The 26893-nt window shown below is 36.6% G+C and overlaps 4 protein-coding genes and 1 long non-coding RNA gene across 7 annotated transcripts; 2 read left to right on the top strand and 3 right to left on the bottom strand.

Annotated features, from left to right (window-relative positions):
- Positions 1–1398: 1398 nt before the first annotated feature.
- On the bottom strand, positions 1399–2442 carry LOC147519040 (uncharacterized). Its single transcript, XM_086590710.1, has 2 exons — positions 2303–2442; positions 1399–2206 (listed from the first exon to the last, which is right to left on the bottom strand). Exons 1-2 carry the CDS (start codon positions 2348–2350, stop codon positions 1580–1582), a joined length of 675 nt encoding a protein of 224 aa, XP_086446836.1. The 5' UTR covers positions 2351–2442; the 3' UTR covers positions 1399–1579.
- An 84-nt stretch (positions 2443–2526) lies between these two features.
- Positions 2527–5337, top strand: LOC147519041 (receptor-like cytoplasmic kinase 176). Of its 2 annotated transcripts, none has more exons than XM_086590706.1 (6): positions 2527–2909; positions 3505–3680; positions 4023–4158; positions 4322–4458; positions 4563–4650; positions 4744–5337. In XM_086590706.1, exons 1-6 carry the CDS (start codon positions 2672–2674, stop codon positions 5094–5096), a joined length of 1128 nt encoding a protein of 375 aa, XP_086446832.1. In that variant the 5' UTR covers positions 2527–2671; the 3' UTR covers positions 5097–5337. The 2 variants fall into 2 exon arrangements, with proteins under 2 accessions (XP_086446832.1, XP_086446831.1); XM_086590705.1 differs by having other exon boundaries at positions 2528–2909; positions 3427–3680.
- A 269-nt stretch (positions 5338–5606) lies between these two features.
- Positions 5607–8908, top strand: LOC147519042 (uncharacterized). Of its 2 annotated transcripts, XM_086590709.1 has the most exons (5): positions 5648–5785; positions 6041–6147; positions 6248–6315; positions 7357–7490; positions 8233–8908. In XM_086590709.1, exons 2-5 carry the CDS (start codon positions 6105–6107, stop codon positions 8717–8719), a joined length of 732 nt encoding a protein of 243 aa, XP_086446835.1. In that variant the 5' UTR covers positions 5648–5785; positions 6041–6104; the 3' UTR covers positions 8720–8908. The 2 variants fall into 2 exon arrangements, with proteins under 2 accessions (XP_086446834.1, XP_086446835.1); XM_086590708.1 differs by lacking the exon at positions 6041–6147 and having other exon boundaries at positions 5607–5785.
- A 1346-nt stretch (positions 8909–10254) lies between these two features.
- LOC147519043 (IAP-like protein 1) lies at positions 10255–20041 on the bottom strand. The gene is made up of 8 exons (XM_086590711.1): positions 19847–20041; positions 16598–16847; positions 15829–15952; positions 15365–15696; positions 13475–15245; positions 11780–12033; positions 11337–11431; positions 10255–10555 (listed from the first exon to the last, which is right to left on the bottom strand). The coding sequence occupies exons 1-7, from the start codon at positions 19969–19971 to the stop codon at positions 11360–11362; spliced, it is 2928 nt and encodes a 975-aa protein (XP_086446837.1). The 5' UTR covers positions 19972–20041; the 3' UTR covers positions 10255–10555; positions 11337–11359.
- Positions 20042–26100: 6059 nt separating this feature from the next.
- On the bottom strand, positions 26101–26415 carry LOC147519044 (uncharacterized). The gene is made up of 3 exons (XR_015214179.1): positions 26342–26415; positions 26202–26271; positions 26101–26116 (listed from the first exon to the last, which is right to left on the bottom strand). It is a non-coding gene; the product is annotated as an uncharacterized LOC147519044 (long non-coding RNA).
- Between the last annotated feature and the right edge of the window lie 478 nt (positions 26416–26893).

Consider the following 26893-nt stretch of genomic DNA (forward strand, 5'->3'; position numbering starts at 1 on the left):
GGTTGCAAACTTTTCCGTTCAAGATTTTCTCCATGACAAAGCACTAATAGGCTTCATAGGCTCTTGTTGCTTTCGAAAAAACCTTCATCGTGTATTTGATGCAACAAAAGACCCCTTAGGGAGTTCCAAAGCTAGCAAACTTTATAGACGAAATTTTCGCCCGGAGAACACCTTAAATGAGCTTTGGGCCTTAATGGCCGGTTGATTGTTCGAGACTCGCCTCGATAACTTAACAACATCGGTTGCAATTCAAATATATCGGACAAAGCATCAACGGTTCGGCTAACCAAAGAAATTCCATTTGGGTCACCGCCCCATTCTTCAAATATGATTAAAATGTTACCGCTTGGATTCACCATGAGGGGACATGATCAACGCATCGAACATAAAAAGATTGATTAGGTAACATTGATTAACATAAACTATGTAATTAGGAAAGGTCACCTTTGCCTCACCATCTCCTGGGAGGAGGGTGGAGAGATTCTTAAACAATGGTTACATGCTCAAAAGGAGAAAAAAGATTTTAACTTTTGAAAAAATCAAATGGCAACAGAGTGACTCTTTTTCAATAATCAAATCGCCCATTATTTGAGAGAGAGAGGGGCGCATATGAAGAAGAGAATGGCTGGAATTTGTTGCAATGAGAGAACTCAATTTGAAGAGAGGGGGAGAGAGAATGATGGCTCTGTTTAATTTTTGTTGCAAAACTTATTTTTCTGTACTGTTTGCAAAAGAAGAGAAACGTAAGCGTGGAGATTGGGAGGGGAGACGTAGAGGTGTATTTATTGCATTACTAATTAAATGTCATTTATTGTAAATTTATGGTAAGCGTACAATTCAAAATGGGCGTGGAATTGGTTTTTTAATATATCACCACATGAAAAGACTGATTGGTCCTATTCAAAGGTGTTAAGCAATATTTTAATTTAAGGACAATATTGGTACTGAGAATTTATAAAGACATAAAAAGACCAAATAGTCCTCATTAATAAATATTTAGGCATTTGATTTTATTATTCATCAAGGGTATTATGCGTCAGAAAAAGACCCGGATGAATTTAAGAGGCCACGATCATTATAGGTTATACTAGTAGTAGAGATACTAAAAAAATGAAAGGAAAATAGAAATGAAATGGATGTTTTTCTTTTTCTTTTTTCTTTTTTTCTTTTCAATTTCATGTTTGTTAATTCGAAAACTAAAGAAAATAAACTAAATAACCATTTTCCTTTTTCCTTTTCTCTCAAAAATCCGTGGGTTGACCTTTGAAATCAAAAAGCATTTCTATTTCATATTTTTGTTTCTACATGAGAAAAACTATTTTCCTTTCCATAGCAAAAAAAGTAGACCACCTCATACTTTTGCTTTCCTTTCAATTAGTTTTCTCTAAAGCAAACGCAGCCATCAAATTATCTCAGGATTTGTGTCTGAATATTCATATAACACTAATAACAGGCATTACATACTTGAAATAAACTTGATGGTACAAATACAAAAAAGCTTACAATTTCAGAACTCAAATCAAATTAGATTAAAAGAAAAAATTAGTTACACATTGATTTAGTAGCACTACTTCATGTGTCATGTAGGAGGATCATGCTCCAAGAACTCTTCAACAGTAGAAGGAAACTCAATATCCTCAAAACCACCATTATTATCTTCATCCTCATTACAACTAGTACTAGCAACACCTGCTTTGCCTATAAGCAAATGTACTAATCTCAATGGTTCTTTAACAACCCCGTCATCATCTTTATTTGACAAAAAATACTTAATCCATCCATCCAATCTCTCCATTTCCTTCTCAGACTTAGGCCCTTTAACTCCAACAATTTTGGAGTAAAAAGACCCACACCCATTGTTCACATTCATCGTTTCATTCTTACCCTCTTCTTCATTCATCTCTAATAGTCCCAAAAGTTCAAGTACTTGTTCGATATCATCTTTACTATGTTCAGTTTCCTCGTCAATATTTTGATCATGTTTTGAAATGTTAGATGGTGGGGCATTAAAATCAGGTGAGTGAGATAGGAACTCTTGTGGGGGATTGCTGTTTTGAGTGCTAGTGATTGATTGGTTACATGTGTGGATATATAGTGGTGCACTTAAATCATGACCTGTTGATGATGGTTGTGTTGTTATTGAGGAATATGGAATTTGTTGTTGAGGTACTGGTGAGGTGTCTTCTAATTTTAATCTCTTTTCAACCTGATCATATACACATATATACATGTTAATATTGATTAATACAAAGTAAAAATGCTAATGAATAAATAAGTTCAAGGATAAAGTGAATTGGTTTACCTGCTTGAGTGAGGAGAAAAATTTGGAGTGGGGTGAAAATGGTTGCATTGATATATGAATGCCTTTTAGGGTTAAACCAACATTCTTTTATGCGATGGAGTGTGAACTGGGCTTGGACAGTTGGACCTTCTTATGGTAGATTTTGAGCGTGAGGACTTTTCAATGATAGCAACAACCGTACAAGCACAACAAAAGTATGTATACGTTTAGACTTTAGAGACTAGAGTATGATGGTGTGAGTGGTGCCATATGACTATTCTTTTGCGTGATTAATGCAAAGAGATGATTACACTATTGTAGAATTTTCATCACTCCATTGACGAAGAAGTTGGAAGTTGAAACCCAACCGTGTGCTACCGGACCAAGAGAATGACAAATATAACATACTTCTACGATTCCATTCGAGATGACAAATCCGTTTCATCTTCATCTGTGGAGACATCTTCACAGGCACAGCCTACTGTAGCGGTAGGAGGAGTCGTGGCAAGGGTGGAAGTGTCTTCCATCTATTCGGTCTTCAGTAAGGCGTGTTTTGCTTGTGCTAGACCGTCACTCGATCAAGTCTATGATGCTTCAACAACTACTGCTGCTGAGGCAACGTCAACTGGTAATTTTTACTTTCCTGTTCTCTTGCTGATTGATGTCCTTTCTTGGTTTGTTTTGTGTCTCCCTTTAATTTCCTTTCATTGCACAAAGTAAGAGCTAGATTTGCTAAACATCCTGGTATTTGCTTACTTGACAAATGTTCTTCTTTTCCATCGGTTTCGATAGATGGAAATTTTTATCACCTGAAAACTCTGCATTTTGCTAGAGAATAGCTGCTTTAAAAGAAGTTTTTTTCTGTGTGAAACTTGCTATCTACTTTTAATCAAACTTAAATTTCTGAGATATATGCAAAGTTTTGCTTATGCAGCATATGGTATCCCTGATGTTGTTAGAGGCCGGTGATTAGGGTGTTAGGCACTTAGGCTTTTAGCCAGGTCTTGATACCTATATAATTATCAGTGTTTCTTCAGGGATAGGATCCCCGACATTTATCTTCGTTGATTGTCCAATCAGCTTATAACTAATCTTGCCATATCAGCTATGCATTCATTTGATTTTTATACCACGGGTGAATGCAGAAGATGATAGCAATATGTCATTAAATAGTGTGGATGTGATATTCGTTTCGTCCGACCTCAAGAGTTTCAGCTTTGCAGAACTCAAAACTGCTACAAGAAATTTCCGACCTAGTGCTGCATTTGGATGTGTTGCTTCTGTGTTTAAGGGTTATATTGATGAAGACACACCAACTGCTACCAAGCTTGGGAAGGGCATTGCTATTTGTGTTAAATGGCTTAACCAGGAAGGGTTCCAGGATCACACAGAATGGTCGGTGAGTGACCCTGTAGTAAACTTCTTTGTATTTCTGTGTGGATCTGAGATTTACTAATATGGTAATATCTCTTACTTTGTAACTCAATTTGCTGTGTGCCTTGTGTTATGGTAGATAATAATCATAATAGGATATGGATTCGAGTAAGAGCTGCTCATTAAAATTGCAGAATTTTGCATGCTGAACTCAGTGGACATTGTTAATCCAATTTAATTACTCATTCAGTGCCTATAGCTTTATTTCCTAAGGGATCTAAAGTTTCCATCCTTTCTTACGTGCTATAGATTTTTGATGATTTTGATACTATTAAGTTTGTCATTCTCCTACATATTGCAAGTTCAGGGGATAGCTAATGATTTGAGGCAGTTGTGCCATCCTAATCTGGTCAAACTGTTTGGGTACTGCTTAGAGAATGAGAAATGCCTACTCGTCTCTGAGTTCATTCCTCGAGGAAGCTTGGACAATTATCTGTTCAGGAGTAAGTTTTTACATCATTACATCGACACTGCTCAAACTTCTATTTGCTCTATTTATTGTACATATGAGCATATGCTGTGTCCTAGCTCTGGGTGTTTGTTTTTGAAGAATGGGGCAGAGCTGTTGTTTATGTAAATTATCAAAATTCTAGTTCTCTTATGCAGCAAGTTGTTATCCACTTTCCTGGCGCATGCGAATGAAGGTTGCACTTGGAGCTGCAAAGGGGCTTGCCTTTCTTCATAGTTCTGAAATGCAGGTTATACATCGGGATTTAAAGACTTCTAGTATCCTTCTTGATTTGGTACGTGACATGGAAGTATATGTTGAACGTTCATTTCTCTCAAACATCACGAGGAACATACATTGTGCCATTGATTTCTTATGTATTGTCCGTCGCAATTGCAGAACTACAATGCAAAGCTCTCTTATTATAAAATCCATGTCTCTACTAGACCAACTTGTGGTTATGCCGCTCCTGAGTATATCGCTACAGGTAGTATATTCTCTTGTTCACGTCCCTTGCAAATAATTGTACATTCTTGTTTTCCTGTCCCTTCTAAAAGTTACTCATTATTTTGTTTTGAAGGTAATCTGACAGCGGAGAGTAATGTATACAGTTTTGGAGTAGTTCTGCTCGAAATTTTATGTGGTCGGCGAACTGTTGACAATAACAGGCCATCTGGGGAGCACAGCCTGGTTGAATGGGCCAAGCCTTACCTAAACCACAAACATAAGGTTTTCCGTGTTCTAGACAGCCGTCTTGGGGGTCAGTATTCACTGAGAAGTGCTCAGAAATCAGCTAATCTCACCCTCCAGTGCCTAGCCAAGGAACCAAAGTTGAGGCCTAGTATGGAAAAGGTAGTATTAGAATTGGAACAACTACAAGACTCCGGAGACATTAAAAACACCAAAATGAAGAGAAGTCAATCCAGCAGGTAACTCATTCGAGCAATCGTCCAAAGCACCAAATTATGTATGTAATGTAACGAAGTCAAGTGACTAAGCACTGCTGACTTCTTCATCAGAATTTGTTGGTTTCCATCAGTCTGTCAACCCATGAAAATTTATTGTTCCGGCTATAATGGTCAATACGGATCCATATCCAGCCTGATTGTCCAACATATTTTCTTATGTCTGTGTAGCTCCAATTAAAGCCATTAATAAAAAATTGTGGACTCAACTTTCGATTGCGAACATGGTAAAACAAGTAACTTAATCAAGTGAGCGGAGCGAATGTTCTGGCTGACAGGAGTATGTGGCCCAAAAAGTATTTTGGTTGGTTTCTGTCTGGTCTTCATTCTTGAGCATTTTCTTTCACTCTCCCTCTCCCTTCTCAACCAAATCTAACTCTCTTTTTCTCCCCAACAAACCCATCTCTTCCTCTCTCTTCTCTACTTCCGCTCACGGCCCACTACTTGCAGTTTTCTAGTTAATTGAGGCTGTTCATATATTTGAGCCCATTCATAAAGCCCAATGAGCCCATGTACATTTAGAGAAGAAAGAGATAAAAATGTAGTACTACTTCCAAGAGAGAAAGATGGCGACTGCTCCTCCAAATGAATCACTCACATTTGATCAAATGTCCAAATGTTTCAACATGCCCATTGCTGATGCTGCAGCCAATCTCGGTATAATTACCTCTCTCTTATTATGTATTTTATAGCTGTGTTTTTCATGGGCGAATCACCGGGTTCATTGCATTGGGTACGACAAGTGATTCCATGTTTTGATCCTTGCTTTTGTCTAACTGCTCTAACTCTGACTTCCTATTACAAACATGAATAAAGTAGCTCCATTTCGTTGTTTGGGATTTTCATCGACTTGGGGACAATTTCGACTTAAAATGATTGTTGCATCTTACTTAATCGCCTGAATCCAAATAGGTGTATTTGATGGTATGTGATACATGAGATGATTGTCCAGAGATACATTCTATGAGAATCTGATATGCTCTGCTTCTTTGTCCATATCTTTGGTTCAAGGCTGTTAGGTATCAACATTATAGTTTACTGTTACAAGTAAGAATATACATTTCCACCAGCCTTTTCATTATTCTATCGGTGCACTGTTGATACTATTCTCTTATGCAGGTGTTTGTAGCAGTTTATTAAAGAAACTATGCCGTGATAATGGCCTTGTGAGGTGGCCTTATCGGAAGGTTGCCTTTCACTTATTTGTATTTGTTATCATTATATATGCTCTGCACTGCCATTTTACTTCAGTATTTCGTACCATTTTTTCTTTATCTTTTTCATGCTTTCGTTTTTTCAAATTATTAAAAGTTAATTTTTGCTTTCTTCATTCTTTCTTGATGTCCTCATTTGTTGGATCACCCATGGTAGTTTGTAGTTGGACATTGACATATTATATACTTAAATTGAATTATGGATCACTTCGTCCTGGTATCAATATATCTAGACTCCTTAGTTCTTGTTGGTCCCAGTCTTTAGCAGGCTCTATCCAGTCTATGATGCCGTAACTACTGTAAATCCTATAATAGATATGAATGTGTGGAAGCCGATCCCTTGCCCCCATGTCAGACTCAAGTCTCGTATAATAATTATGCAGCACAAGTTTAGACATTTAAAGCTAGTGCCTAAAATTACAGTACGGAGAAGCTTAGATCATCTTCTTAACCTATAATAATCCTGTATAACTTGTCACGGCATTCTAGAGACTGTCACCGACTCACACTACTAGCATGTACGCTGTGATTCACAGATTTTCCTAAAGTTTACAAGTTATTTTTTTTAATTTCATAATATGTTGACGGTTTGTTAGTTTATATTATTAATCGAGTTTTGCCTTCCTCAGTTCTACTACTATGACATAAAATTTTAGTGGACTAATATGTTTCTTTTCTTTAGTACAAATAACATCATCTTAATAATCCTTTAGTTGCAAGGTTTTTTTTTTGTTTTTTTCCTTTTTAGTTCTTAAAAGTTGCAATAACTTGTGCTCCAGAGTTATCTGCTTCCTTTTGGGGGAACTATACTATCAATCTTTTGTATCTTTGCCTACTGATCTACCATAATCCAGCTCTGCAGTAACTCAGCAAAGGAGCTAGCTTATCTTTTGTCTTCTTTGCCTATTATTATTTAATTTTTTGAAATTGGATTGAGCTACATTTCAAGCTTTATTTTGTAGTTCTTGCTATTTTCTTTACGTATCCTTAATGTTGTTCTAATTTGTATTGTAGTTTCTTGCTGGAAAGACTATTGAAGAAATTCAAAAGGATGCTGCAAGAGAGAAGAAAAGGGAAATGATTGAGCTGGCTAGGGCTGCCAGACAAAAAGATGCTGCTACAACAAGTTCATTTGCTTCAACAACTATGTGAGTCGGCTCACCTCTTGCCTTGTTTGATAGATGGCTTACCTATTCTTCATGAACTATGACTTTGAAGTTTGAATTTGAACTCAGTTTGGCATTTGTCTAACAGGTGGTGCCAGTACTTTTGTATTTACACACCTTTTCATTTTACACGATGTATATCCGATTTGAATTTGAACATTTTTGGTTATGCTTTTTTAACTTTAGAGCGGATCTCTCTTACCACTCTCACTTTCTTATCTTACAAAACATGCTAATCAAGACATGCCTTTGCACCATAGACACGAATTTTGTCGTAATATTTGGACGTTACTTTTGGATTTCCGCCTTCTGCTAATTTTGCCAATTCAGAAATTCTTACCAGTGGTAAGAATCAGATGAATAATTTTTCAACGGAACCAGTGGTAAACAGAAGCCTATTCTCCGTTATTTTTTGGTTTTTTTCTTTCTTTCTCCAGGCCACGCAATTCAACATTTTGAAAGCTCGTTGCCCGCACTTTGATTGTTGTTGGATTTGAAAGGTCTGGATTGTCAGTTACGTGTGGATTCACCACACACTTGACCAAGGGACTCTATAGATCATTGTTGATTTCAGAGACTGACATTGAAGAGTTGATAATGTTATGCTTAGTGGTTTTAAAAAAGTTATTGAATGACACCTGAGTGCACACAATACTCTTTAGTTTACTTAACTTATGTATCTCCCCTAATATTGCTTGTTCTTGTGATTATTTTTACTTCACAGTTTTCAGCACCAAGGAAATAGCGTCTCTCAAGATGGGTTGACCAACGATACGCCTCATGCTAGCCTTTTAAGAAACATAGCTTGCTTGGATGAATTCAAACAGGGATTCCCTACCACAGGTTTAGCAACTGTTACCATGAGATGGTGGGGAGGTCGTGGTTCTGATGGAAATGAGGATGAGATCTTTGGAGAGGAACCTGCAGTTGACGAAGTCAGCAAACAACAACCGCATGACTTGGCAGATAATGATGTGGAATTTTTAGAAGAGGAAACTGACCCATTAGCCAAGAAGATTGACATGGGTCCCCAAGGGGCAGCTTTGCTGTCATCTGTTAGAAAAGCAGCCACAGCTGAAGGACGAGAAGCACTTAAACTTGGTGTCTTTGGGGATCATGGGTTATTTAAACCTGATAGACAAGAGAAGCTGATGCTTCTCAAGGTTTTCAAGTCTTCCATGTCATGCCAGTGGAAATTTGACTCTTTTTGAACTCGTGTAATAAAGATTTATCTGTAACATTGGCGATCAATCATCTGGGTTTGCTTTTTCAAAGTCCAAAGGAGCTCAGGAAAATTCCTGTAGCAATCTCTGTATAATGTTGCATTAAACTTTATGGAATTCTTGGCATTTTAAATGATATAATCTAAGGTCGGATCATCTAAACTTTAGGTACGAAAATGATACATTTTCAGGCATGGGAGTTTTTCACTTCGATACAGGACCAGATTGCAATTGCTTCTGTTGTACAAAAATATTTTGATGAATTTGGGTAAAAAGTTTCCTTGTGCAAGCATTTTATCATTTTTGAATCCCAAGAATTTGATCAGTAGTTCATTAACAATTTCTCATTTGCTCCTCAACATAAAGGTATTTCGTGAACAAAACAAAACAGTCCTAAATCGAAACTCGTATAAGTCCAAGCTTGATGAATGCGTTGAACCCAAATTTATAAGTCTTGCTTTGGGAACAGTTAAATGAACGGTCTCCACCAGCACCATATTTTTTAAAGTTCCCGAAAGTCATGTACCAGTTTAAGTGTGTGTGGGGGGGGAGGGGGGAACACAGAGATATGGTTGGAGAAGGAAAAAAAATCGGGACCGATATGGTTGTTGCCTTGCAATATTAAGTTGATTAAGGAGGTGTTAAAACATAAGAAGAGAAAGAAAACAGGTAGTGTGTTGTTCTCGTACCAGATATTCAAGGCCAGGACATCTGAGATTTTGACTCAGATAGAGGGAAAGCAAAGCAAAATAAAATGTAGTCATAATGGTGAAGATCAGATATATTAGGAATATTAATTGGAATACTAACAGCCGCGTAGCCTAGCTCGTCCGGCCAACCCAATGGTCACCCGCTCAATTCCGCCTAAAAAAAAAAAAAAAAAAAAAACCCCAATTTTGTTTTTGTCAATGTCATTTATTTTAAAGCTTGTGATTGAGATCTTGACATATTTTGAAACAGTTGCTTCCATATCATCAATAAAAATTTTCATTTTCAATAATTCAAAAAGTGCAAAGAAATTATAACAATTTCGTTCAACCTTATAAAGTTACAGTAATGATATTTGTACAAAGCTATTGTGGCCACAAATGCAATTCATGGGATCTGAATTCTGAACCATATCACAAATTGAGAAGAAGAAGTATGTAGTAAAAGATAGAGGCCTTCTGTTTAATTTGCGCAATGCATTTAGTCAAACACTGAGATACCATTAGTTCGATGTGGTCATTTTACCAAGTAGTTATGTCATTACACATTTTTTGTACTTCATTTTCCAGATATACCAACTAACAGTGCCACAAACCATTTCTCCAACTTTACAAAGTCCGGTCTTTCCTTCCTTCAGAAAACATTACTGTCACACCTCATATTTTCTGACAGAAATGTAGGAGCTCCTGCAACAGCTCCAGCAGTGCAAATAAATGTGTAATCTATATCTTTGTAAATTACTGTGTTTGGCTGTTTCAAAAGAAACAAGAGCAGCTTGCTAGATCTGGCAAGTTTTAGTATATTAACAATTTGGGAACCGACCAATCATTTCAGTACTAGATATTATGAAGGAAATAATCAAATAGTTACCCCAGAAGTACATAAGCCTTGGAAATTTACTACAAGTACTTTATCCCAATTTATCTTCCCTTTATCTCCAGAAGGCCGAGTATTATGAAAAGAACATGCCTTAAACATCTTACTTATTGAAAGTAAAGAAATAAACATTTCCGTCAGACGCTAAATATTTCTAATCGCACCTCCAGCAATTGTATCTTGCCAATCACGTTATCAGTTTGTACAATTAAGTCAACAATCTATGGATGGTTTCCAAACCTGTACAGCATTCAAAGTAAAATCAGTGCTAACGCCGTCGTTGAGATAAAGTAAGAAGGCTAGCATTCAATTGAGCTGGATTTTAAAATTTCAAAACAATTTTTGGTGCAAGATAAACATATGCACTTGAGCTGATATTTTGGTGCTGTGGGGTGGGGGGTGGACCTATCTCTACTAGAAATCATCCCTCAATTCCTCTTGTAAGTCCACTCTTAGTAATGGAGTTCTTTGGAGTCACCATAAGGTGGAGTTCATATCCCCTTCTTACAGTCTGATGCAAGATACTGTAAAACATTTATAAAAAAAAAGTACAAGCACATACTGTCAAATGTCAACAAGACTTTATAGTTCTAATTCCTAATAGGGCCAACACTTCAAAAATTCTGTTTGAAGCCAGATAATATCCATATAATTGTAGCAAGAGTAGGTTTGTCATTCTCAAAACACAACCAATTTACCCAAGAGAATCAGTGAGGAACATACTTCTTGGTGCAATGAGATAAGCTTCTCTTCAATTCAGGTTTACTCTAATAATCATGTAACAAGATGAGTTTGAAGCTCCAGGCAATATTGAGTTATTGACTAGCACATCGTATGGTGGTCGCTCAAGGCAGAGCTCTAACAGCAAAGTAAAGAGATATTTTTTATTTTTACTTCTTCTATTCATAACATATAAGATGTGATGTCTCTAACAAACTGTAAAGAAAATGTATCTTGAGCTTTGATTACTTCATTACTTTCAACACGTCAATCATCAACAAGAAGATCAAATTGTATGTACCTTTGTTCTTGAGATCAAACTTATCAGTTGTTCCCATGACTTCTGCTTACAGAAAGGTTAGCCATGGGTTTTTTACTGCTCTTAAGATGATCGTCCTGAGAGATGATCCAATGTCAGTGTCAAACATAGAGAGGAACTACTAACACACTCTTTTCAACAACAAATTAACATATACAAATAAAAATATTATTAATGATGAATATAATAATAAAAGAGAAATAATAAAATCCTGAGCTTTGACTATTTGGCTACAATATTATATTCGGCTGCAATATTATTTTGCTCAAGTGCAGTAGCATTTGCAGTATAGACGCAATTAGCAAAGGACAGTCACTGTATGAAGACCCTGAAAGTAATACATAAATGCGGACTGATGATGCAACCACCAAAATGCCACTAAGATATGTTTCCTTAAAAAAGGGAGAATGTTGTAATCCAAATACCTTACAAAGAGATGCTGCAGACTCAGACGGCTCTGTTTGAATGGGAACATGCTCTAGTGATTGAAAGGCATCCAAGGCATCTAACGTCAGCTGCCACCCACAAAGAGCCATGGAACCAACACTTGAACTGGAAACACTATCATCACATCCAGCAGCAGCAACATTTCCATTCACCCAAGGACAAAAGTGGTTGTGATGCTTAATAGGATCAAATTCTGTAGGTTCCTCATAGTTACTTTCTCCATTTGGTGGCCCTATACAGTTAACAGTGTCACCAAATGAAAAAGTGAAACAATGAGCCAACATCCCACGAAATGAATCAAAGAAGAGTTTTAACGAGTTCTTTCATTCTTTCGATAACTGATTCTTCAAATTTCTGTTTTTGGATGATGAGTGGAGCAGCTGCAGAAACTATGTACTGTAATGCAAGGCATTTATTATTCCATGTCAGAATATATTCACAACTCAACACGCCCCCTCATGTCTGGTGTTACTTGAGCCTACCAAGTAGACATAATACTTGGGCGGGGTGGAGTAAACCGGCCCTTTGGGCCAAACACAGTACCCTGCTCATACGATCTTAAACTTCAAGATCATCCAATTCATGAGTGGATGGGGCCCTAGAAACTATATACCGTAATGCAAGGCTTTAATTATCCCATGTGGGACTATACTGACATCTCAACATATTCTTTGATTGGTGCTAACATGTAGTTGTACAAGAGCACCAACTAAAACAATAAAAGTAAAACATCGTTTTATAAATAAAACGAAAGAGATGCTAGGCATATTTCAGCAGGACATTAAAATCAATGATACAAAATAAAGATATAAAAATGCATTAAACTCTCACAAACAAATTGAAACTATCAGTGTTTGTCTCATATGCTGCCAAAATCTAAGATGCAAGGCAAACCTACGGATATAATCATGGTGCTTGCCTAAGTCATGTGAAGGATATGTAACTTAGAACAATAGTGTGTTTACGAAAATAATTAATGTTCTCAGAGCATGCTTAACCATCAAAGAAAAACAAATACTAATAAGTACTCAAAAAATCAAAAGAACTAAATCTCCAATAATGATGCCACTTTTGTCTAAAATTCTCGATATATACAAATTTAGTCAAAGAGTTGGGTCATTTCCAGAGAAAGAACCGTGAAGTGATTTGTACACCACTGGGCAATAGGAAATGGGATATTATTGTCTGCAACACAGACAGCAAAACTCCTACAGGATCTCTCTGATATTTTACGTTACCGCGCGACCTGGGAAAAGGAAGAAAGAGGAGCTAGCACGAGGCGAGAGATGTACTGAGTTTCACTAACAAAGACTTTCAAAGATAGCTAGGCTAGAGGGTTGGTGAAGACTGAGAAGAAGCCCGCTTTGAAAGTAGTTTGTAGACTATACGAATACCTTAAGATCCATTTCCAAATATCAATCCTGTTTTTCTATCAGATATAAGGGAAGTTTGGAAAACATCACGAATATCATCATCCACACAAAAGATGTGTTATATACACATGCAGACTAATTGACATTTCCTCCCGAATTTTTTTATTTTCGCTTTGACCCCATCTTTCCCCAAGTCCTTACGAAAAATAGATTGTCCAAAGGAGATGAAAGAACGAAAAACTAAACTACAAAGAACATTAGAATTGACATGAAAAAAATAAAGCAAATAAAAGTAGTCACCTATTCCATTTGCAGCAACATAATCCGACTCAAGGAATGTAGAATCCTCATTAACTGATTGTTTTCCCGCCTGAGTAACCTCATCCTTTGAAACTTCATACCCAGAATATACTATTGCATTGCAAGAAAGAGACGGATGAGCGCTGCTGTCATGAACTAGCGCACGGTTTTGGCTGATCTTCTCACCACTTTCAACAGAATCAGCCTTAAACAAACCATCGACTTTTGAACCACTGTCATCCCTTCCAACAGATCGAGACATCATATCATGGCTATCACCTTGAGGATCCTCTCTATCCACTTCTTCAGGAATAAACTCACCCATTAGCCCAGGATCTGGAATTGACTCACCAGTTTGCCCCTGATTTTCAGTCACTTCTGCAATTGGTTCAGCATCCCCAACAACACTGCCAGTTCTATGAACAGATAAATCAGTTCCATGAATTTCAGCCTCATGGCTTGCACCCATACCAACACTTCCTGCACTGACTCCAAAACTGAACCGATCCCTAGCATTAGCTGTCACAGTTTCTGCATTTAATATTTCTTCACCATCAATAGTGCTGCTGACCCCAATTTCTCCATCTACTCTTCCACTGGCCGGTCGCAAACAAGTGCTCTGCTGTGCTTGAATGCTATAATTCAGATCTGATCCATCATCAGGGTTCTTGTGTGTTGCTGGAGAGGAAAAGTGGACATCATTAAGATCCCCAGGATAATTTTCGACACTTTCCATGGAATCTTCATCTGCACTGTGACCAATAGTGTCCATTGCTATAACAGATGATGCACGTGCCGAATCTCTAGCAGATGAAAGTCCAAGAGCTTGATAGTTTCCTTGTTGGAATTGATCGCTCCTGTTAACATCTATATCTAATCCAAAACCAAATGAATTACTAGGACCAGCACCGGTTGAATCTCTCCTATATGGTGATTGAAACATATTAAGAACGTCTGATTCACGAGCACGCTTTGACGGGCCAGCTAAATATTGTCTGCCATCATCTACCTCGTCACCGTCACGGTCAATGACAGTTCCTTCTACACTATCAGCCTGCTGCATTTGCAACTGTGGTCTGTCAACTGTACTCCCACCACCCTCAATGTTCCGTTTACGCGTACTTGGTCCCCTTGATTCAAATGAAGCTGCGCGATCACCAACCTCACTTCCCGAAGGCTGCCCAATCCTTAAATCCCTTCCCATAGCTGCATCATGAAACGGTTCAAACACCAGTCCTGGGCTTAATTGAGTAGATTCTAAAACCCCAGCGATCGTAAGATTCAAATCAACACCTGCATTTGATTTCACCTCATCTATCGCTGCTTCATCAGGACCCTCAGTTTGCTCTTTGTCCATACCATCAACAGCAACCCATCCACTGATTCCACTTGCTGCACTCACCCCACGCGTTAATTCTATCTTTTTGCTCATCTCAGGGGCACCAATGCTGTGAGCAAAACGACCGGGACGGGGGACAGTCAGGAAGTCCCAGATTCTGACTGTAGCGCCACATAAGCTACAATCCAACATAGGTGACCTAGATTCACATCTTGACTCAGGAAAAACTAATTTTTTCTTTCTAGTGTCTCTTTTAAGAGAAGCAGAGATTGCATGTTTGCTAGGTCCAGGATGGTGTGAAGACCAGAGTAAGTCTGCATTAGGACCAAAGGAGCATCCATCTCTAGCTGATTGAGCGGAGTGTTCTTCACAGTCTGGGACGTTAAGAACCCATCTTGGCTCCCATCCACACAGGCTAATCAGCTTTTGGGCCTGTCAATGGAAAACATTAACCAAGGTAAAACGAAAAGGTTGAAACATCTACTTTGAGTAGCCAAATAATATCTGTTTATCAAGTCACCAGCATGAATAAATATTTCTACATATCTTACATGAGAATAAATGTAAAAAGCGTCATCTCGACTGAACTCTAGTCCTTGGATGCAACCTGTTTCCCCAGCCAAAGTTTCTGACTGGGATAGAAGACGATCAATTTGTGAACTCCGAGAAAGTCGCATCTGACCAATTGCAGAGGCAGCAATAACAGGAAGGGAAACAAATTGCAACAATCCGTCGCATCTATCCTTAAAGCCCCCAATTAGGGCTGAAGGTGGGGTTGGAGGAAACTGAACCAAGCTTTCCGCACAGCTATTTCCCCTCCAAGGACATGAGGTTCCGTGTGCGACATCAAGCTGCTTGGCAAAGGCTTCACCGGCAATATCCGCTTGAATCAAAACAGATGAGTTTGACTAATGTTAGAAAGCCCATGGAGAAATTGAAACATAAAAAACACAACTCCCCATTAGATTTAATATAGTATTATAAACTAACAACTCTGAGGACAGTAGAGGTTCACCTTCAGTTGGTGTCCACGATGCTAACAAAACAAAACTAAGGTTTGAGCCGCAAGATTCACATACAATTCTATCAACATCAACACTCACCCAACCTCTTCGGGCGCAAGCCAATGGACTCGCAATCTGGAAAAATAAATAGGAGTAAAAAAAACAGAGAATATAGAGTAGAAAGAAGATGGTACAAAAATACACAAGGATCAAGCAAGTATGATAGCAAAAATCATTGGCTCTAGTGTTTTTTTCCTGATAGTTAAATTTCACCGGTGAAGGTGGTAATTGAACCCAAGACCTTGAGCCCAACTCTCAATTCTTGACCAGTAGGTCACTGACACCTTGAGCATTGGCTTCAGTGCTAAGGAGAATATAAAATTCTAAATAGGTGTTGGATGTCCTTCGCACTAAAGACCAATGTTATTCAAAACAAGCAAACATTAAAAAAAAAAAAAAAAAAAAAAAAGTATAATACTTAAAGCACGGCATATCCAAAAACTAAACAAGTGAGGGAAAAAAAAAAGAGCTGATAAGCCTGATAGGGAAGACTTTTCATCCTCAGTGTTATTGAATAAGAGCATATAGGCCAAATCCCCAAATGTGATACTACTATGATTACAGTGAAAGACACCCTCATTTGGTTTTACAATTAAAAGTCCATGTGCAGGTGCAGTTTTCACGAAATTACAAATTTCATATGGTTGCTTCATCAGCACCCAGACTCTGAGATCACTTAGCACTTTAAATAAAACATGGAGAACCAGTTTAGCTCCACACCTTAGGTTTTCCAGACCAATTTGAAGGATGAAAAGTAGCCAAACGTCTAAGCAAATCACCCCTTTCCCATGGTCTACATGACGGTTGTGATGATCCAAGTGCAGAACCACCAGCACTCGTGCTCAAAGCATTCCTTGGGCGATGTGAACCAGCATAAGATAGTGAACCAGCTTTGGATGCGTGCCCGAGGCTGAACCAATCTGCACTGCCGATGTTTGTCGGAACAGATGGTGAAGATGCCCCTGCAGAACTGGCATTGATAAAGCGGATAAGATATGACGGGCAAGATGGGCAAACTTATAATGCCAAGAGAACTAAGATATGTGGGAAGAATATGAAAAAAAAAATACCATGTTCGTGCTGTCAAAAGTCAAAACTACTCAAATTCAACATTTTCTAGAAGGTGTTTTCCATAAAGTCCTATTACACTACATAGATGTAGGGGTGGCAATGGGTCGTGTTGGGTCGGGTTCGTGTCGTGTCATATTCGGATCACATGTTAGGAGAGCAAACCCAAACCTAACCCAATTACTAATCGTGTCGAGTTTGTCAAACCCAAACCCAACCCGCCTATATAACGGGTCATTTCAGATCAATTTCGGATCAGATTCACAGATAATCTGTATGCAAAATATTTAGTATTTCACAATTTTATTTATCAAAAATATATATATAAACAAATATATATTAATTTTCAAAAACCATTCATAATTCAATTACATATCAATGAAAATTGAATAACGAAACATATCTTTATCGAATGAATCAACATGACGGGTAATATTTCTCCTTTTAGTTGTTTATTTTAGATAGTTGAGATGATGAGATCTTAAAAAATAAAGAAACTTATCTTAAAACAGGTTATACTGGTCACGGATTGATGACCCGACCCATAAGATCTGAGAACAAATTGGGTCTACTAACGGGTTACTCGGGTTAACATGTGACCCTAATCCAATCCATTTATTTGACTAGTTCGGCGGCTCAACCTTTAAATGACCCAAAAGCCTTTTTTCAACCCGAACCCGTTAATTTCATGTCAATTTCTATCAAAAGCATCTTCAGTCTTTAAACCTATTTAAACACCAATGTTGTATTGATCTCTGTGCTATTAAATCGGCGAAGTACTTTCGACGAAAGTACTTTCGATGGGAATCGCTACTTTCGGTACCTAGGTGATCGGGGTCCAAAATCGCCGAAAGTAATCGGCCGACCGATTTATGAGGAATCGAATCGGGCGAAGTTACTCACCATAAATCGGTATATAAAAGAAAACCAAGATTTTCCTTTTTTCTAACCGCGAAATCAAGTTAGGACTTTTCTCCGGCCCAAACAAGCTCCAATTCCAACCTCTTCTCTAGCCTCTCTCCAATTCGTCATATTCCAAATATTTTTTTTTTTTCTCCAATTTCATTTTATTTTTCTCTCTGTCTCTCTCTCACTCTCTCTTCTCTCGTTTTTTTTTCTTTTTTATTCTTTTTCTTTTCTCTCCGATCTCTCAAATCTTCTTTCTTTTTTTCTTCTCCTCTCAATCCCAAAAGCTCTTTTTTCGATTTTTTTACCCGATAATCTTCACAAAATATGTTCAATGAACACTATGTAGTGTATTTTGACCGAACACTATGTGGTGTATTATGATTTTTGAGAACCCACTTGAATACTTGATGACAACTTAATATAAAAAAAATAAAAAAAAATGTGCGACCCATGTTTTGCATTTGTAACTATAACAAGTTAAAGAAAATAAAAGATTGAAAAACAATGATATTGGACTGTTTAGTAGTCAAATAACTATGGACAATGTCAACATTTCTATAGCATATTGATAGCAAAAATTTTTGTACCATGTTGTATGCCATTGCCCGGCGTCATGTACATATAAATATAAAAAATTAAGACATCTAATTTAATCCCCACCGAGTAGACCTACTTTGATCTAACCTCCTCCAATGTTTAAAAATTCCATCGAGTGATCATTTAACTGCCCAGATTGATCTTAGTAAAATTTAAAACTGAATACTACATAGTACATTCAAATATCGTTAATGAACTAATAGAATTCTCTAAGATCTTTCACTTCTGAAACATCTCTAAACGGCCTTATGGAAGCTCCACCATAGAGATGGTACAAGAGAGAATACAAAAGGTTCACAAAATGCAATGCCACCAAGGTACTTGCAGTGTGCTCTACTTGAGTTGGAGTATCTTATTGATTTAAGTGAGTGGCAATGGATATAATAGGTATGAAAACCAGGTCTTTGGTAACTACTAACAACTGTTATATGACATAAGTACATAACCAATATAACCAGCTAGTCACTGCTTGCTTTGACAGGTCTAAAGCTTTATTCAAATGGGGAAGGTCTTGAAAGAAAGAGATTTTTTATCACTGTGTAAGCTTATCATTGTTATGGAGCCTCAGTGAAAAATGAGAAGAAAGTTAGGGAAGTAGTTGTAACTTCTTTTTTTATATATGTTGGTTTGAATCAATTCAAAGTAGAGGCATATAAGACACAATAAATCTTCCATCTCCATCGAATTGTTCACGTGCTGGTTCCATGAAAAATGACAACAAAGGTTTACAAGTAGGCTATTTAAGGGACAAGTATTCAGAAAAATTATCAACAAAATACCAATTCTTCAGTGTTTTACTCTTATTAAGATAAGACTCGCGCTTAGGTTAATAGTATGCTGCTTTGCACATAGACAAGAGGTTGAAATTCATAAAAAAAACTTAAAGGAATAAGTAGCTGATAAACACATAAAGATGTGTCGAAAACATGAACTTGCCTAAATTCAGTTCCAATTTATCTCAAAACAGACCAATTACTAGATCTTCAACCAAAATTTCCAATTAAAAAAGAAGAAAACACCCATGCTCAAGCACGCGACTCAGTAACCTATAGGACAGACAAAATTTCTCTAAAATTATCTAAAATCTTTACAATGAAATAAACTAGAACATCATCATTGTTTTTTAATCTTAACAAAACTGTAGAACTAATTACTTTCTACTACACGTGTGCCCCACCACCCAATTGCATGTAGTGATTCATTGTAGTGTATATATCAATAAAAGTTTGTTTCAATTGACCTCAAAAACAACCAAATAATCAAACATTTCCCTCGAAACATAAACATTAAAACTAATTGATCCGCTGTCCACTTTACACAAACAATTGATCAAATTCAGCTCACATTTAATTTTTTTCCCTAAACCTAATTTGAAATAATAATAACAAAAATTACCTGGCACCAGGTGTTGGAGGAGGTGAAGAAGATGTACCACCGAGAATTATAGGATCCAAGGGTCCTCCTGAACTTATTACTTCTTCTCTCATCTCTCCTACTTCTCGAGACCGAAATAAATCCATTTCCTCTTTTTTTTTTCTAAAAAAATAAAACGAGGCGTTTACTTTTCTTTCTTTGTTTATATCGGAGTGTGGACTAGTTGGTACTGGTAGTTAGTTTCGTTTTACTATTATCCTATCTTATTATGACACGTGTTTTTTTAAATCTGAAAATGCCAAGTGTTGCGTGACTCTCAATTTTGGTTGAGCATAGTTGACTCTATGACTCTAAATAAAACGGTAGTACAGTTTTTAATTCGGCTTAGATTCCAGTTACCTCCTCACGTTGTTATATTTTCTCGTGATCAAAAACTGGTCTAACTTTTAGGACCAGTCAAATGGTAATTTATAATTTTCATTAACAGAAACCATACTAACTAAGAAACCACTTATATTAATGCCAATAAAATGTTCTATTATCTTTTTTTTCAAATTTTAAAATGGTGAGTGATTCTTTCTTTTCTCTTTTCTGTCTTTGCCGGTATTAAACTTTTTCAGTTGAAATAAGAGGTCAGAATACCCCATTCAAAGTGGTCTCTCTAGCTAACTTTCCATATATTTTAATGTAGTTATTCAAATCTACATGTACTTACTAACATTGTTTCTAGTTTCTACATACTTGTAAATGGTAAGGTTGTTAATTGTTACCAAAATAAAATAAAATAATATTGGAAAAACACTTGGAGAATAGTATTTATAGAAAACATAGTGAATTACGCCTCCTTGAGTTAGTCTTACATAGCTCCTCTTAGTTATTAATATTTTGGTTTAAGGTAACAAAAATTGTAGATTACCACATGGTTTAATTTTCCGATTATGTTTATACCATAAAATCCTCCATCTTCCTCTTCCTATAACACGCAAACTATTACATGCATGTTGGCGCGTTCTAAACTTTTTCAACTCACAATAAAAAAATTGTTAACTAGATTGTTACATTTGAACACTCTTTAGTCCGTCAACTTAACTTACTTTTATGGAATAATCAATAAAACTTCGGTCATAACATAATATTGGCAACTAAAAACAATTGAGATATTGGTACTCATAAACATTAAACATCAAAATTGTACAACATTTTTCTTTAAGTGAATAACACATATATTAACATGGAGAAAAAATTATCTTAAACATATTCATATACAACTTAAAATATTATATGTCAATCGTAAACCTCTTTAGTTCATCAACTTACCTTACTTTTATGGAATATTAATCAATAAAACTCTGGCCATAACATTTTATATAAATAAACACATCATTAAATAAAAACAAAATAAACCAGTATAAACCAAAATATATATATATATATTGGTACTCGTAAACATACAATTATATAACACAAAACCAAACATCAGAATTGTACAATATTTTTTCTTTAGGGGAATAACAAATATATTAACATGGGATAAAAAATATCCTAAACATATTCACATACGACTTAAAATATTATATGTCAATCGTGAACGTAGATTGAGCTTTCGAGGGAATAGGTAAAGTCTAATAACAAAATTATAAAGCCATATAAATAAGTCACATATATAGTCACTGTGAATTTTCTAGAATATCATATCAAAACACTCGACAAACCCAAAATGAAATTTGTAAAATTTAAACAACAATATTCAAAACTCTATACTGCTAACTAACAAGTATGTGCAACCGATGCATATGTTATATCATTGTGTACTAGTACATAGTTCTTAGTTTTAACAACCATAGATTAGTCCAAGATCACATACCTTGCAAACAAACAAAAAACCCTTTTTGCTGACTTGCATCGACATTCGTTAAGTTTATCACATAATCGTTTCTTTTGATATCGATGAGATTAAGAGCTAAAATAAATATTGACAAAAACAAACTTTGTCACATTCGCACTCACAAACCTAGCTTGTTATACGAGACTTAATTAGTCCAATGTAATCTTCAATTGTAAATGTGATGGACAAGAGAACCTCGCGAAAAAAAAAAAAAATTCAGTGGCAGTGGCTTTATAACCCACGACAAACAACAAAGTACATAATGAGATTCATTAACATTAATATATGGTTAACTAGTATTACCACCCCCCCCCCTCCAACTAGATGGGAAATTAGGGTCTCCACCCTAAACACACGGTTAATTTGGATTGACCGATAATTATCAAGTCAAACAACTGAAAATGACACAACTGCCCTCATTGTTTTCAAAATAAAATGTTCAATTTTACATAGGTGGGGGTAGTTTTGTCATTTTCAGTTATTTGACCTACTAATTAATTGTCAAACAAAGTTGACCGTGTGTTTCGGGGGGGGGGGGGGAGACCCTAATTTCCCATCTAGTGGGGGAAATTTTAATTAGGTCATCTAGTGTGTGTGTGGGTCCCATCTAGTGGGGGAAAATCCTAATTGGGTCATCTAGTGTGTGTGTGTGTGTGTGTGGGTGGGGGTGGGGGTTAATACTAGTTAACTCTTATTATATTCCCTAATAAAAGTATGCAACTAAGGAACATTTGGTCATAATATTTTCAATTGATCGAGAATCTCCATATATAAAATATGTCTTCTACTAAATTTGTTGAATGGAACCAAACAATTATTTAAGAAGTAGCATTCACAAACACATTTGCCTACTTTCTCATTTGATTTTCACGTACATAAACGTTTTCGCGCTCCATTTGAGTCAACAATGCACATAATTTTTTCCATAAGATTTAGAATAAATGTTTACTACCCAAATTGGTAGCGGGCTATCACCAAGTTCTCATTTTAGCTTAGCGTTAGGACCACAAGTTAGTTTTTAAACAACTCATCACCGCAAGTTACTAATCTCAAAACACATCCAACAATTACAAGTTAGCATACGTGGGAGTACCGTCACGCACGTAGAGTCCGTGTGTACAAGTCCATTGGTGAGCTGTTTTCAGGGTCGACTCTGAGGTTTGGGTGGCCCTAGGCAAGCCTCCTCAAAATGGGCCATTTTTCTTAGGGAAAAAAAAATGGGCTTACCGTAAGTTGTTATTTTGTTTCACTAAAAGGCTTTCAACAGTTGGGCTTACGAACCAAATGGGCCTAACCAGACTTAAAAAAACAAATAATAATATGGACATGGGTAGTGAATATATAGCCCATTGGGGGCCCTATATATTAGCAATAAGTGGGGAGCCTATGTGGTGGCCTATGCTCCCTACCCCTTAGAGCTGGCCCTGGCTGTTTTAGACCCACTTTCTTTCACTACACCATAACAGGCTATTTGCAACGGCAAAAAACCGTTGCGAATAATTTTCGCAACGCTTTTTAAGCGTTGCAAATAAGGCGTCGGTAAAGTGTTGGAAATATTTGCAACGGTTTTTTGCCGTTGCAAACCAAATTTTCCAACGGTTATTAACCGTTGCAGAGTGACAATTACTAACGGTTAAAAAGCGTTGCGTAGTTTGATTTGTAACGATTATTGATGATGCTTTAATATTTATTTTTTGCTTTGCAACGGTTTACAACCGTTACTAATGTGTTGATATTGTAAAAGAAATTATTTTTATTTTTTTCTTGCCCTAAATTTGAACCTCCTGGTTTCATATAGAAACAAAGAAAATTACCAATGCTTTTGCAAATAGGACGAAAGAAATTAATCAAAACAAGAGCATTTGTATCATGGTTTGATGACTAAATCTTACAAGATAGTGAAAGAGGTAAAAAAAAACTACCTCATCTATCACAAACAAACCAAATAAAAAAATCAATTTTATGAAATCAAGTAAAATACAATTCTATACTCCCAAGCAAAGTTTTGTACATCCCGATAACTTCACTCCCCTATCAAAGATGACAACAATAATCCACAATCCTTACATTGCCAAATGAAGTCATAGTGCAACATGAAGATGAACAAGAGATCATGAGAAGAAAAAAAGCGAACCTTCTCATATACCCAGAGTCGAGAAAATAAGAAACCTTTTAGGCCTTGTATAACTTTTTTAGTAAGGAAATAGACAATGGAACTATATGTATAAATAGGAGGGATAAACAGTAAGACTCACAGTCACTGTATGGTCCATAATAGACCCATATGAGGAGTCATAGCCAATCATGGAGTTGCACAACATCAGCCAACACATTTCAATACATCAGAATCGACAGCACACAATCACTTCAGATCAATAGTAAAATCACGAAAGAGAACAAAAGCTAACCAGTATAAAAGTTGTCCATCTGTGAAAAGAAACACAGCAGTTATCAATTAAAATCTGATGGGTACTGAGGTATCATTAGGAGAACACTAAGATTATGAGGTTGTTCCATAAGATTTTGTTCCAGGACACATCAATTAGAGCATTTGCAATGGGGATGTAAATCTACACCTCCGATAGGAGCCACAAGGATTTACACACCCCACCACGACTCTTGTATGGTATTTGTTTTACACCCCATCTCAATTAAGTTACAAACTTGTAAAACAAAACACACGACGCCATCCGAGAACACCATTAGAAATTTCCTAGTCGCAATAATTTTCAAGTAACTGGCATGTCACTCCTAATGGCGTGCGAGTTGCAGGACATGGAAATCAAAATCTCCTAGTTGGGACTTGCACGTCACTCCAAATCCTCTACGAGTTTTACTTGCATCACACACCAATCCAAACCTCATCCATATTTTTAATCCACCAGAAACTGCTCATCCCACTTTTACAACCGGTGTATGACACCCTCTAAACCCAGTTTACAACACTAGTGTAAAACAGATACAATGGACACCTCAAACACTCAGTGGAAGAAGGTTCTTAAAATGGCGGTTGTAAGCTTACAACACATCCACTTTACACCACCCATTCGATGCCCTTAGAAAGCTAAGGAATAAAAGAGAATTATAGGGCTTGATAATTGGTTTGGCATGAGTAGAGAAGGTAACGGTGTTGTCTAAATGAAGCAGCAAGAGTATTTCGAAATAAAATAGTGATAAAGAAATAAAAAGGCTAAAAACAGAAGTTTGTTCCATTCCACATTCACTCCTGCTCTTCATTCAATTTTTTTCTGGGAAAGGTACGTAATGAGGAAAAAGTTTGATCCCTTCTAAGATGGCATGTTTTGTACGGTTGCTTCTTTAAGTAAAAAACCGCATGATAAATCTAACACCATAACTGAGGCATTATTCTGTCACAAACACGGAGAAAATAGATGCAAATGTCTAGTACTACACTACAAGTTCTCATTCAGAAATGATGCAAAAGGTTTTTAAACCCGTTGTACTAAATGGTTTGTGCTTTCCCAGCCAGAGTCCAGGAGTCCAGTTCGATCATCGAACTCCTAAAAACAAGATCTATGAAGCCTTTCATACACAAATACTGGTTGGTGCCCATCCCTCCGACCCACAGCAGTAACAATCAAGCTCAAGTTACGTGTTAATTATCAATATTGTTCAAAACAGTCATTGCCTCATTGGTGACAGCCCCACCCTACCCTCATCTTATGACATGGACAAAGATATGGGGACCACAGCCCACTTTCTTCTATGTAATAAATGGATATGTAATTGCTATTTTGTGATACGCGGCAAGACAATCATATTTTTTTCTTGTCTTTGTGAGTCAAAATATTAATTCAAGATTAAGTTGTGGATGCCATCTTGATAAGAAGTTTCCCTTTTATAAGAATTCGTAAATCATTATTTACCCGCAAAACACAAGTATAATTTGAGATTACCTTCTTTTGGTACTTCAGGTCTCCAGTCCTTTGAGATAAAGCAATAAATTCTAGCTGCTCTATGCCGGAATCTGCCAGGATACTTTCACCCTAAAGCAAAATGAAGAAAAAAAAAAATGCTTTGTAAGACAGAAAGAAACATGCCATTGTTCGGATGTAAACTATTGTGTGACAGAGAGAGGGATGAAATCAATCAAGGCCGTATTCTCTTTTCTCGCTTCTTCTCTATCCAACTACGTTTCTATTTCTCTCTCTTCTGAATAATAAACATATCATATAAGTATACAACTACATCAAAGCCTCCAAAACATGATAATAATTAATGAAATAAAGACCCATATATATCGAGAAGAATTACCAACACAAGTCATTTGACAAAGATATAAGAAATAACATGAAGAAGAACTCACAATTTTTATCGGTCCTCACTCGACAATTCATTATACTTCATCACCAACTCCTCCGAATCGTAATCACTTGCAACATACCCTATAACCAAAATAAAACTTAAATTAGTGAAAACATTTTTTTCAACAAAACACCAAGTAGCCCAAGTAAAAGGAATCTAACTCACCAGGACGCTTATCGCCCACTTTCAAAGCCGCTGATCGAACTTTAGAAGCTTTATTTATCCAAATTTTCCCCTATTCTTCCAAACAAAACAAATAATGAAACAATTCAAAATATATATATATAAAAAGTATATATATTTACCATTTTGGGATCTTTGGGGATACCATAACCACTTAAATACATCTGAGCAAGTAAAACCTGCATAGCAGTATCACCAGCTTTATAGAATTTATAGAATGGGAACACATTCATAAGCAACAAAATTTCTAGAAAAAAAATTATATGTAGTACCTGAAGTACAGTTGATGTCATGGCATCCTTCTCTGAGTGCCAACCACCAGGGACTTCAAAAGCCCCCGAAGTGTGGATGGATGGAATTGGTGAGATGAATTATAGACCATCTACACCCTTCTATTAGGGTGTGTTTGATAACCATTTTTTCAGTAGTGAATGGCTACAGTGGCTTAACTCACCCATTACAATCATAAATGCCAGTGTTATCAGACCCTCAACTACACACCCTTGCAACAAAACAAACTCCAAGTAAAACAAAATGCTCAAGGTAAATACTCAACTCCTTCCAAAACCTCAGATTCGATATTTGCTCCTTAAATAAAAAACGAAATAATTCAACCTTAGAAATACAATCCTATCGTATCAACAATCAAGTGAAGTCTCATTAATCAATTAATT

The sequence above is a fragment of the Coptis chinensis genome, chromosome 2 (assembly GCF_015680905.1).
Source record: "Coptis chinensis isolate HL-2020 chromosome 2, ASM1568090v1, whole genome shotgun sequence".
Classification (NCBI taxonomy): Eukaryota; Viridiplantae; Streptophyta; class Magnoliopsida; order Ranunculales; family Ranunculaceae; genus Coptis; species Coptis chinensis.